The sequence below is a fragment of the Halichoerus grypus genome, chromosome 6 (genome assembly GCF_964656455.1).
Source record: "Halichoerus grypus chromosome 6, mHalGry1.hap1.1, whole genome shotgun sequence".
Classification (NCBI taxonomy): domain Eukaryota; kingdom Metazoa; phylum Chordata; class Mammalia; order Carnivora; family Phocidae; genus Halichoerus; species Halichoerus grypus.
This window is the reverse complement of record NC_135717.1, coordinates 126847294-126861405: the sequence shown is the minus strand read 5'-3', so window position 1 is coordinate 126861405 and position 14112 is coordinate 126847294. Positions and strand designations below refer to the sequence as shown.

The window sequence follows — 14112 nt, the reverse complement described above, 5'->3', positions numbered from 1 at the left end:
ACCACAACCTAAAACAAAGCCCACACTTTCTTACCTCAATACCTCAGTGGTATTTTATTAGAACTAGTACATAAATACCAGTTTTAGATAAATGTAACCCATTTATTTAAGTATTTTTAAATTTAAGGTAAAGTTGCAAAACTGTCGCAAGCCCAACTTTGAAAGGAGCCATAGTGTAATCAATCAAAAAGAATATGTCAACAATACTTAGGTCAAAACTACTTCTGTGTTACATTACTTAAGTTTTCAAATGATTATATACTTAAAAAGTCAATAAAAGAACAGAATACACAATCAAGATTTACATGTATGCCTTCAAAGGAAATAGTGAAAATAACTTTATACTGAATCTCACAGCAAATGAATGAATAAAAGATGCCAATTCAACAGGGAGGCTTCAATGGAAACCTACTAATCCATGTGCAAAAGAAAACCCAATATTTTCTGGCTATTTTTGATTTCAGAGGTGAGTAATCTCAGTGTTTATAGCACTAAAAAAACCCCACTATTTATATGTTCCTTTAGAGATTTAGTCCTAAGTTTGCCTTCAAGTGAAATAATGTGCTGTACTCAAAATCATAGTATTTAGTAGCAGAACTAGTTAAAATCCAACTCGCTTAATTTGTAAGGACTAAATTATCAATAAACAATTGGTTTCAGACTTCCATTAATAAAAAAGTAATTCATGTAACTTTGCCAAGTATTTACTCTCTTGTCATTCATTTGTTTTAATTTTTCTTCTTCAAGCACACATCTTCACTCTCTCCCTTTAATTATGTTATTTTGCTCAAACTTGTTTCCTCAGAGATCACTTCTGTCACTCTCTATCCCCTTAATTTGTTTTTTCTTCAAAGAATTAACCACTACCCAAGGTGATATTATATGTTTATTTGAACCTTTACTGACTATCTCACTCACTAAAATGTAAGCTCAATGAGGGCAACTAGTTTCATGCTGGGGTTTTTTCAATTTATAAAATGAGGTGGGGAAATGCATGAGATTATTGTCTCCTTCAGTGCTAGAAATCTGATTTCTTTTAAATTTGATAGTCCAGTATACTAGAGCACTAGCCTTTGTAGCAAATAAAAGCTTATATGAAACTATGTAACTTTAATATCTTTTAAATGACTAAGAATAACAATGAATTTTAGTTAAATATTTCAGTCCTCTATGATTCTATACTTTCATAATTACAGGCAAAATAAAGCTGAACAGCAAAATACTATGATTATACTATGTAGACTGACATACCATATAAATTTATCATTTAAACTAGTCAGAGTGGGGGCTGGGCACATGGGTGCAGGGGAGTGGGAGACATAGGCCTCCAGTTATGGAATGAGTAAGTGATGGGAATAAAGGGCACAGCATAAGGAATATAGTCAATGGTATTGTAACAGTAATATAAGAGGACAGATGGCAGCTATACTTGTGGTGAACACAACATAATATATAAACTTGTCAAATCACTATTGTATACTATTGTACACATAAGTATACAATATGTATACTTAGGTAATGTGTGTCAACTATATTCAAATTTAAACAAACAAACAACAAACAACTAGTCAGACACTCTGCTTCACACTTTGAGTTCTGATTACTTGTCATCGGAATACTGTTTCAATTATACATGCCAAGCATTCAAAATGTATTAGTTGACTGTTTAACAGTAACTACAGTAGTGTTAAATCTCTGTAGGATTGATTGCTTTATCTCTGTAGCACTGTAGTTCACTCCGACTTAAGAAAAATCAACAATACACTGCCAAATATGTATTTGTTAAACTGAAATGACTAATGACAATAAAAATAACACATATGGAATCCATTAAACACTTTAAGTTAATTAAACTAAAAGTACTGTGTGTTAAACTCTAAAAAGGTAATTAGCTACACAGTTAAAATAACTTTTCTCACCTATAGAATCCTCAAAGGTAGATATATCACTACTCTCATTTTATAGGTAAAGAAACTGAGATTTTTTAAAAAGTTAACTAATTTGCTGCTGGTGACTCAGTTAGTATTAGAAGACCTAAGTCCAAAGTCATATACTTAAATCAAAAAGCCATATAAAACAGCTAAATAGGTCCTCAGGTAAAGAAATCACATTTTGTTTCACAATACTGTTAACACTAACACATCAGTAAATAGTACAAAAGAAAACAACAAAATCCAATCCTATGTAAAATTCCAACATGTGACAAGAGAAAATTAGTTCTAAATTGCATTAGAATTACTAGGTTTAAAATTCAAAATATAATGCAGAAACATTTTAGGATAAAATAATCCCAATGGCATCATTCATTACAAAATAAAGCTACTACTACTTACTAGGTGGCTTTTGCACTGCCTTGTACTGTTATAGTTAGAATAGGTATCCAAGTTCCTCTATATTCAAATGCTGGTAGCAAAGTAACACCTCCACCAATCCCCAACATTCCTGAGTTAGCTGGTGCTGAGACAGGGCCACCTGAGTTATTGTTTCCTATTAGATAAGGGGAAGAAAGCAAAGATACCAATTTACTAGTTAATTACAAACCCATAATACACAAACATCTGTTCAAATTAAAAAAATTTGTTCTAGGGGCGCCTGGGTGGCTCAGGCGTTAAGCGTCTGCCTTCGGCTCAGGTCATGATCCCAGGGTCCTGGGATCGAGCCCCGCATCGGGCTCCCTGCTCGGCAGGAAGCCTGCTTCTCCCTCTCCCCCTGCTTGTGTTCCCTCTCTCACTATGTCTCTGTCAAATAAATAAATAAAATATTTTTTAAAAAAATTTGTTCTATAAGAATGGATACTGCACGAATAAATGAAGTTTACCAATCCTGTTTTGGCTATTAGAGACTCTATTTCCCCAGAACACCACTTCCTTTTTTATAAAAAAGGTACTAATAAGTAAAACTACTGACAAAAACTTTATAATACACCTTTTGTTAGACCATTTTTTATCAGAAGTGAAAATTAAGAATTAAGAAATCATTAATCAGACAGTAAAAAGTAGAAGATAAATATAAAAAAGGCAAAGAGAAATAAGAAGCCATATGTTGATTTCCAAACAACTTAAATCAAGTTTACCTATTTTGTTAAAAGAGAGACTAATAGACCTCCTAAGGTGGTGAACCAGATTCTTTTGAGAGAGGCACAAAACGAAGATCCTTTTTTTTTTTTTTTAAGATTTTATTTATTTATTTGAGAGAGAGACAGAGAGAGCACAAGCAAGGGGAGGGGCAAAGGGAGAGGGAGAAGCAGGCTCTCTGGGATCATGACCTGAGCCAAAGGCAGACACTTAGCTGACTGAGCCACCCAGGTGCCCCAAAATGAAGATCCTTCTAAAATGAATATAAGCATCTAAACTCTTATTCTTATGTGATTAGAGAAACTGAAAGTATACCAGAGAAGGAAACATATTCTGGAAAGAACTCAACATAGCTGCCTCAATGAGACTGAATATTCTTTAAGTGTAAGTCTTTACTACCAATACATTTAGGTAATCCAAATTTCTCCAGTCACAAAATTTCTATAAAATATCCTCTCAGAATAGTGAATACAGTAAATCATGGCAGAATATTAAAAAACAGAATATGAATTAGCCTTTACCAGCTTGGTTTGTTGTAGCAGGATTTCCGGTAGGAGGGACAAGAAACAACGACTGTATAAAAGATCCCAGGGCATTCACAATGTCACGAAAAACCTTGGTAGAATGCTGTTTCATATCATAGGACTGACAAAATGACCTGTAAAATAATTTTAAATGTTTCTGAGAAAAACAGCAATTAATATTGATGTATCAGTCTATACTTAAAACTTCATCACACCTGAGTGATTTTACTAAGTTAGTATAAAAGTTCAGACTGAGGTCAATGTTATAAAAAAAATCATCTTGGCTACATTAACCAATAAATTTGGATTGATGGCAATTACTACCCATATTTTTTTGCCCACCTCTCAGTTGCTACCACACTCACACCACTACTGCTCCATATACATAGTATATACAATTTTCTTTGTTTAGAAATCACTAATATTTGGGAATAAATATTTAAACTCTTCCTACTAGCAAACATTAACCTATCTATTTAACAAAATATTACTGTGGTTTTACCTTAAGAGCTGAGGCTGCACACACAGTCTGTGTATTGATTCTACTGCAACAGCTCGTAACCACTGTGGTTTATCTGCATCCAGAAATTTCACCAGAAGTGACAGAAATATCTCACATTCAGTTACCTAAAAAAAAAAATTTTTAATAGTATTTCTTTAAATCTAAGATCAGAATTTATAAATTACATTCTTTGTTCTTAGTGTTATGGACAAACCAATAAAATCTCCCAATTTTAAATAAATTAAAATTCATTTAATGGGGAGTAGAGAAAAAGAAGGGTAAAGCAGTTATATGGGGAAAGCTAACAGTAAAAATAATCAGTCTCTCTCTACGTCCCTACAAACACACACTACAGATCTGCTAACATGGTTAATCTATTACCCTTATTCTTTAGAAAGCACTATGCACCATCACACCATCCTCATTCCTGGCAGGTAGCATGTATCATGTAAACAGCTGATAGGATGTATGTTCTTCTCTTCAATAATACCACAAGTTTTTCCATATGTTCTTTTGCTGCTTAAACAAACAGGCAATAAGCCTAAGTACGTTTAATATATATTTTCTAGTAGGAAAACAAAAAGGAATCTGTAGCACTTGACAGGTATAAATACATAAACTACTTAGAATAAGGCCTGGTACATAGTTTTGCTTTATAAGTATTAGCTATCATTACCATTATTAATATAAACCATCTTCTCTGCACGCTCTTTGTAAATAAAAATGTTTGAAGCACATTCTCAACATTATGTATTAAATGTCTAATAAATGAGGGGCGCCTGGGTGGCTCAGTTGTTAAGCGTCTGCCTTCGGCTCAGGTCATGATCCCAGGATCGAGCCCCTATCGGGCTCCCTGCTCAGTGGGGAGCCTGCTTCTCCCTCTCCTGCTCCCCCTCTTCGCTCTCTCTCTGTCAAATAAAAAAAAAAAAATCTTTAAAAACATCCCCTAAACATGATAAAATGCCATGCAAATGCAGAGCACATTATTTTTTCTAAACAAATGATCCTTTTAGTAACGAACTGAAAAAGAATCATGCTGGTGACTCACTATGCAAATTGTATCTACTACAGAGTTTTAACATTAGTGGGTCCTCCAAATGTACACTACCTACTTTAGAGTGAAAGTGAAATATAAATGTGGTAGAACTGAAGGTTTATCAGCTAGGTTTTGAGGCCAGAAAACAAAGGCTCTCAGAAACATCATTATATCACAGCCAAAGGAAACACTGCTATAAAACTTGCCTTGAAAAGTGTATCATTTTCTCTCCTGTGGAAGGCAGACTACAGCACATATTAAACAATAAATTTATACTGTAGCCACTAAAACCTTGCGATTTGGGTAAAGGAGAGCCTCTCTCCTGAGGTCTGGAACTCTGTTCTCCCTCTCTCCCTCCTTGCCAAGTGTGAAAGTCTGATCACAGAAGTCGTGTTGAGGTCACTGCATTGTTCTCAACAGCATCAATGGAGGGCGCCTGCTGTGAATCTGTTAAGCCTTTTCCCCAAGAGGTTGAACTCATAGGGAAACAGGTATTAAGATTGGTATCTATGGCCTAAGTCCAATTCCTTGTGGCATGAAGATACTTCATGAACTCCACTGTAAGCATGAAGAGTGATGAATGTCTCTGAATTCGTAGTCTTTTGGTAATGCATAGTAGTCAAGAGACAACTGATGCTTAAGATTAATCAAAGTCATCCTGGTAGAAATTCTAATCACAGTACTACATGGATTTCTGATAGATTATGTACATAAGATAACTGTTGGCTTAGGACACAAGAAAGCCTGATAGAATATTTAAATGCAGGAGTCTATTTCTCAAGGCCTGGTAAGAGGTAACAACCTTATAGTTAATGGATTTGTTAGCACTAAGATCCTTTGTATGTCCTAAGACATGTATGTGAAGAAGTAGAACATTAGGTTGGATAAGTCAATTTAGCCCCATTCATTCCTTTTTAAAAGCAGCTAGTCAAAGGCAGAAGAGAGATACACTGGCCACTTATAATTAAGCTTCATAAATTCCTTAAACATATCTTCCTTAAAAAGATATCTGGGAACAAAGCCTAATGATTCAGAGGACAGAGGAGCACCTAGCTCAGATGATAGAAAAGAGAAAGAATATAGTATACTAGCTATCTTATAACTCTGAATGACTGGGGCATTCCAGTTTCCTCTAGTCATTCTAGATATATTAACAGAACTAACCTTTGAATATTAGCTATCTACACCCCTGAGCTACTTGATAGAATGAGATAAGCTGGTGAATACTGGGGGAGAACAGATTCTCTAGTTCAATGATTCCCGAAAGTGGGGTCAAAGTGAGGTCACAATTATTTTTATAGTAATATATTACTTGCCATTTTCAGTGCATTGACATTTGTACTGAAGGTACAAAAGCATGGTGGGTAAAACAGCTTTATCAAGAATCAAGGCACTAACACCAGACTACACTACTGTCATTGCATTCTTCACTACCACACACATTTTTTTTAAAAAAGGTCTATTTCACTAAAGAACCATAATGAAAAAAAATAGCATAAATAAAAAATATAATTAAATTACTGATTTTCTTAAGTCTGACCTATAAGTGCATGTCTTTTTAATTTTCTGTGTGACAAAATGAGAATACATATGAAGCGCTTTTGCTATGTATCAAAGTACAATGGTTGTCTGGAGGAAAAGCACAGTTCGGAATTGATCTAGTCACTTCTATCCCCTATCGAACACCATTTTAACTAAAAGAGCAAATGGTAAACTACAACTATTTAGATTTGTGTATATTGCAGACACTTTGTCAAAAATGAACAAAGTAAGCTTGTCATTCTTTAAGGGAAACAAATGACAGTTTTTGTTGCCAAAGATTAGATTCAAGCTTTCAAACAAAAATCAGTATTATTGTATCTACCACTGTGACCTTGACAATTTCTTTTTTTTTTTTTTAAAGATTTTATTTATTTATTTGTTAGAGAGCGTGGGCGAGAGAGAGTGAGCGAGAGTACAGGCAGGGGGAGCTGCAGGCAGAGGGAGAAGCAGGCTCCCTGCTGAGCAAGGAGCCCGATGCGGGACTCGATCCCAGGATGCTGGGATCGTGACCTGAGCTGAAGGCAGCCGCTTAACCGACTGAGCCACCCAGGCGTCCCGACCTTGACAATTTCTTAATAACAGGAGATTTATCTGATACATAGTTAGTGATTAACATATGTCATTTTTAGTATTGTATAAAGTGTTAACATTTGGAATATCTGCACAACTAAAATACATGATATTACAAAACCATGTATGGATAAAAGATAGAATCAGAGCACAAGATGAATCAATGAATTTTAATGTACTAGAGTATGAAAACGTCATTACTAAGGTTTCAGATCCTACACCATTAAACTGTCACTAGTCCAGTTTGGTGCAGTATCAAAGAAGAATATCCACTATTAAGATAATATTAATATCCATGAAGATAATTCTGCCTTTTCCAACTACGTAACTTTGAGAACCCAGATTTTCTTCATATGTTTCAACCAAAACAACATATCACAACAAGATGAAAACAGAAGATATGAAAATCCAGCTAATCTTCTACTAAGCCAGACATTGAAGCAAAAAACATGAAATCTCTGGGGTGCCTGGGTGCCTCAGTCAGTTAAGCATCCAACTCTTGGTTTTGGCTCAGATCATGATTTCTGGGTTGTGAGACCGAGCCCCATGTCAGGCTCCACATCCATGCTCAGTATGGAGTCTACTTGAGATTCTATTTCTCCCTCTGCCCCTCCTCCAGCTTGCATGCTCTCTCTCTAATAAGTAGATAAATCTTCTTTAAAAACTAAATAAAAAGATGAGGAAATCATTAAAAAATATATATATATACATATGTATATATATATATAAAATCTTTGTTTTCCCACTGGAAAAATATTAAGTTTTTATGTTAACATGAATGGGTTTAATATGATCTCAGACTTAATCTTTAATATAATAAATGACAGAAATAATCCACATAGACAAAAGCTCAATATTTTATTACAAGCATAAAAGGATCCAAAGACTAAAAAGTGTAAGAATTATTACTCCAGTATGTCTCCTAGGAGATGTATCATTAGCTATGTTTAAATAAAGAAAACACAAAGAAATGAGAGAGAAGCATTCCATAATTACCTATCTTACCCCACAAGTACCATACCTTTAGCTTCTGCCTTTGGAGAAACTGCAGAATGTCTGCACTTTCCCATACTGCTAAGTTCCAATGTCACAAAGTATAACAATGAGGAACTAATATCTTTTTTCTTTTTTAAAGATTTTATTTATTTATTTGAGAGAGACAGTGAGCAAGAAAGAGAACACAAGCATGGGCAGAGGGAAAGGGAGAAGCAGGCTCCCCGCTGAGCAGGGAGCCCGATGCGGGGCTCGATCCCACGACTCTGGGATCATGACCTGAGCCAAAGGCAGACACTTAACTGACTGAGCCACCCAGGTGCCCCTGAGAAACTAGTATCTTATATAGATCTGAAGAATTCATCTTTATAAACATGGTCCTAGAGCTGCCTTATTAGGAAGAGAAATTTTACCAGTTGGTCATCACCCCCTATGAGTGAAGTACACAGAAGTAGGCATTTTTCTACCTTTAGGTAGTAACATTCAATCTTTCCTATAGCTGGCTATACTGTTATTTATCTCCCTCTTTTATCCCCGCAAGTCAAGGAGATTAAGGTCTAAATACGGAGAATGGTATAGGAACAGTACTGAAAATTTAGCACTAGCAGCCTTGGAGAGAAAAGAAATGAGAACTAAGAAAACAGAGTAGTAGTAAAATGCACTGGAATTAAGAGCGAGGGTTTTGGGGTCTAAAAGAATTCATTAATATCCCAGCTCTGTGGCTTAGAAAGTATAATCTCAGGCAAATTACATAAATATCCTGAGTCTCATTTTTTCAGCTGTAGTAAAGTCTAAATGAATTAATATATGTAAAGCACTTTGTACAGTGTCCAAAATATATGCACTCAAAAACAGCAATTTCATCCAAAATTGAAATTACTGAAGAATAAGGTATCTGTATCTCTGAAAAAGTCACCCGATGAACTGCTACATAAGAGAACTGGTGGACAGAAACCAAGTTCTCAGTCTGTTGGGATACCATAACAAAAGACCACAGACTGGGTGGCTTAAATAGTTTGGCACAGTTCTGGAGGCTAGAAGTCTGAGATCAGGATACCAGCATCATCGGGGTTGCGTGAGAGCTCTCCTCCTAGCTTGCAGACAGCTGCCTTATCACCGTGTTCTCACGTGGCAGAAAGAGAGAGCAAGCAAGCTCTCTAGTGTCTCTTCTTATAAGGTCACTAAGCCCATCATGATGGCCCTACCTGCATGACCTCATCTAAACCTAATTATCTCCCAAAGAGTCCATTTCCAAATACTATCATGTTAGGGGTTAGGGCTTCAAAATGTTAATTTTGAGAGGCACAACTCAGCACCAAGTTTTATAAAAATGAAAAAGAAGTTGGTAATTCTTGGTTTGGAAACAGAAAATGTAAACTTTGTATTTGTTATGAAGAAGGTATAAGCATGCTGCGTTACTGTGAGAACACAAGACTTGGTGCTCTATGACTGACTAGTGGATATGGAAAGGAAAAGGAGGAATGTCTTTTCTTCCTATACGTTTGTTTATCTTAATTTAATGTAGTTAATTTATCTGGGAAAGTCTTAATTTCTCCTTCATTGGCAGGTTTTTTTCTTTCAGTACTTTGACTATAGCATCCCATTTTCTTTCTGGCCTGCAAGGTTTCTCCTGAGCTATCTACTGACAGTCTTATGAGTGCTCCCTTACACATGACAAGTTGCTTTTCTTTGGCTACTTTAAGATTCTCTGTAAGTATTAACAGCTTAATTATAATGTGTCTTGGTATAGGTCCCTTCGGATTAATCCTAGTTATAATTCTCTGAGCTTCATGAATTTTTATGTCCCTTTCCTTCTTCAAAGTTGGGAAGTTTTTGGCCATTACTTCAAACAGGCTCTCTGCCCCTTTCTTTCCTCACTTGAGACTCCCATAATGTATAGTGAAGTAGTAAGAAATATATATATTGGTCTCTGCTCCTGGTTTCTGACACAGAGCTCCTAAAATCCTCATAATTTCCTGAGTGATAGGAGCATCTGACACACAGCTCCTAAGTCTCTTGGAATTTCCTATGTGAATAGCATCTTCCATTCTAATGAGGCAACTCTTGATGGATTGCAGGACAGGGGCTGGATACCAGAAAAAACAATCATAATTAGAAGCTTGAGACTTTCAGCCCCACTCCTCATATTCTCTGGAGAAGGGAAAGTGGTGGAAACTGAGTTAATAATCAATTATGCCTACATGATGAAAACACCATAAAAATCCTAAAAGTACAGAGTTTAGGGAGCTTCCAGGTTGGTGAACACATATACATGCCAAGAGAGTTGCACACCCCAACTTCATGGGGACAGAAGCTCCTGCTCTTGGGACTTTTCTAGACCTTGCTCTATGAATCTCTTCATCGGCCTATTCAACAGTATCCTTTAAAATATCTTTTCTAATAAATAGGCAATAGTAAGCGAACTGTTTTCCTAGGTTCTCTAGTAAATTATCAAACCCAAAGAGGTGGTTGTGGGAACTTCCCATATATAGCCAAGTTAGAATTTGTGGGTAAGTGGGCAACCTACTACTTGCGATTGGCATCTGCAATAGGGGGGGAATCTTGTGGGACTGAGTCTGTGCTAACTCTGGTTAATGTCAGAATTGAACTGAAATGTAGAATATCTGGCTGTCAGAGTATTGGTTGATGGGGGAAAAAATCCATACATCTGATGTGTGAGGTGTTACGAGTGTGAGAATGTAACCCAGTGCATTTTTACTAGACATGTGTATCTTGGTCTGCTGGATGGTATGCCGTAAGTCCTTACAGGCTCTTCATTCTTTTTCTTTTTTTGCTCCCCTGACCTGGTAATTGCAAATGACTTGTCTTCAAGTTTGCTGATTCTTTCTTCTAGTCTACTGGTCTAGTCTACTGCTGACCCCCGCTACTGCATTTTTCAATTCTGTATTCTTCTGCTTTAGATTTTTGTTTTATCCTTTATAGTTTCTATCTCTTTATTGATATTCTCATTTTGTTCATACACCACTTTCTTTATTTCATTTAGTTTTCTGTATTCTCTTTTAGTTCACTCAGCGCCTTTATGATTATTCTGAATTTTTGTCAGGTAACTCACTGACCTCCATTTCTTTATGGTTAGTTTCTGGAGATTAATTTTGTTCCTTGAATTGGGCCATGTTTCCCTGTTTCTCTGTATGCCTTGTTATTTTTGTCGTTGTTGAAATTTGGGCATTTGAAAAAAGCCAACTCTTTTAGTCTTTATGGGCTGGCTTTGTACAGGGAAAGATCTTCACCAATCAGCCTGGGATCCTCTCAAACCTCTTCTGTCAATGTGTTTGTTTCCTCTGGGCTTGTGTGTGTAACTTCCCAGCTGAAGACATTTACTTGTTTCTTTTCAGGAGCTCCCCCCTGGTGTATGTCAGCAGTACTACCCTCTCTGGGCAGCAGCAAGCAGCAGGGCTTGCCTTTGTTCTCAGCAGGCCCAAGTGTGCTGCTGCCTTTCCTGTCAGTGCTCCAAGAATCAAGGGAGACAGAAACCAGTTGGGCATACCCCTAAAAAGTCAGAATGGTGGATGCACATTTCACCTTTCTGCCATGTGAAGGAGAAACCGTAGGTTGGGAGTTTGCTCCTGATCACACCATGCTGTGCTGTGTAAGGAGTGGGAGAAGGTATGCAGCTAAGTGCACTGAGATTTCCTACCTACTCTAATGAACCTCTCTGCTTCACCTTACATGTGCCTGGAGTGCTATAACCTCTCAACTGATAAGTTCTCACAGAGGTAATCTATGTACTGTTAACTTGGTGTCTCCGTGGGGGACAGAGAGGCTCAGCTTCATATTCCAACATTTTGCTGATGTCACTCTGGTTTACATTCTTAAAAAGTTTCTTTGTGGATTGAAACAGACTATAAATGAATATAATTCAGAAAATGTAACAGGTGACAGGTAAAAGTTCTCCATCTTTGGAGAAATTAAGCTACTTTTCATTTATTTTCAGCAAGTGCCAGGAGACCTTTCAAAACTTTCAAAAGTTAATCAATGTAAAGACTCACAGAATTTCCCTCCATCTCAATTGTATATAATTAGACAAAAAAGTATTTTTTTTTCAATTAATAATAATTATTGGAAATTACATCAAATATCATACATGTTGGGAGTAACACTATAATTTTTAAAAGTTAATCCTTACAGAGAAAGATGGAGCTGTGAACTAAAGTAAATTCACAAACTATGTACCTAAATGTTCAATTATATGTTATTAATTTTGGTGGAACAAAAAAAGTCCAAGCCAATTATGAGTGTACCAAAAGACTCTTAAACCTTTGGCACCCAACTCTGATAACTTAACAGTGTCCCTAATAAATAGCAATTCGTTTGAAGTGATCTGATTTCCTACAAGTATTTCTACATTAAATAAACCTGTGGCCAGAAATAATTATAACTACAGTGCTTATAAAGATTTCTGAATATATTGTTCATAAATGGATTTGGAATATGAAAAGAAAATCTATGACATGTTTATCGTAAATATAAAAAAAAAAAAGCCCTTTATTTTAAAAAGCTCTCCACGGAATTTAGTATAAACTACTATCTATTAGTTTGTAAAGTTGTTGGTTACCTCTAATATTTAGTACGTCGACTGCTCACAGTATTTTAAGTTTATATAGTTTACTATTCCATAATTATCAATAGCCAATTATTCCTGTTAATTAAAATTAGGATATAAGCTAAAAAATTGTACAAAGATGAATTTCACATAACATAAAAAGAAATATACCATTTTCTCTGAAAAACATCACATTGATATACTATGATCAGGAATATCACAACATATTCTGCATTCATAAATTTATGCAAAATAAATACAATACTGGACTAGAAGTCAAAATAGTTGATTTCTAATCCTAGAGTTCACCAAATTTTTAACTTCTTTGCTTTAATCTGTTAAGATACATTAAATAGTACAAATGAAAGCAGCATAAATTGAAGATACTATAATTTTAATGATCTTTCAAATGAGATATAGATAATTTGCTAATAGGCTGAATTCCCAAGCCACAAATTCTATGCTGCCCTCAGATAACAGGCCATGACTCTCCCTGACATACATTAAAAATACTATATAAAACATAAGAAAATCTAAGAAAGGATAGAATAAACCCATAGAGTTACTAGGAAAATACCTATAAATACTTTAAAAGAAATTGTGCTGAAGTGAAAAAGCTTGAATACATTATAATAAATCATCATTTAAAAAGAACACTACATGCAATTACACATACAAACACACATGAAAATTAGCACTTACCAAAAGGCTGTAAAATTGCTTAATTAGAACAGATACTACTCTCAGCAAACGCATGCAGATAGGAAAATACGGTTTTTCAACTGGTGCCGGAGAAGATGAAGAGCTGGAACCTTGTCTGAATTTTATATTTGGAGAAAAGAGTTTTATCACAAGAGGACATACCCTTTCTTTGAGAAGGAAACTAAACTCTTGGTGCTATTTGCAAAGATAAAAAAAAAAGAAGAAGAATTAACTTAGTTTGTACTTAATACTTTTAAAACACAGTCTTACTAGCAAATAAAATTAATAATCAGTACGAATAATTTAGCTTTATTATATGTTTAGTTTATTATTCTATAGTTTACAACAATTATGAAATTAGTGTTGCTCTTTAAGAGTGTAAGATCAAAATGATCATCAATATTTCAAGAAGTTTTAAAAAGAATCTAATTTAAAAAGGAACATTTAATGATTTGGAATTAAGTGGTTTATTATTAGGAATTGTGATTTTGGTAGGACACTAGCAATTCAAAACAAAGAACAGAAGAAAGAAGACAGATTATACAAGTTCAAACACAAAGCTAAAGCATTTAAAATAGGCAGCTGAAAGAACACCAGATAAATAA

General features: G+C 35.3%; 1 protein-coding gene across 4 annotated transcripts in view; it reads right to left on the bottom strand.

Annotated features, from left to right (window-relative positions):
- Nucleotides 1-14112, bottom strand: part of MON2 (MON2 regulator of endosome-to-Golgi trafficking) — a 102637-nt gene that overhangs the window by 57432 nt on the left and 31093 nt on the right. For all 4 annotated transcript variants that reach the window (XM_036122872.2, XM_078076210.1, XM_078076211.1 and 1 more), the window contains 4 exons: nt 13508-13702; nt 4101-4225; nt 3596-3732; nt 2334-2487 (listed from right to left, as the gene is read on the bottom strand). In XM_036122872.2, the coding sequence (XP_035978765.1) occupies nt 2334-2487; nt 3596-3732; nt 4101-4225; nt 13508-13702 (611 nt within the window). The remainder of the gene's footprint in view (nt 1-2333; nt 2488-3595; nt 3733-4100; nt 4226-13507; nt 13703-14112) is intronic.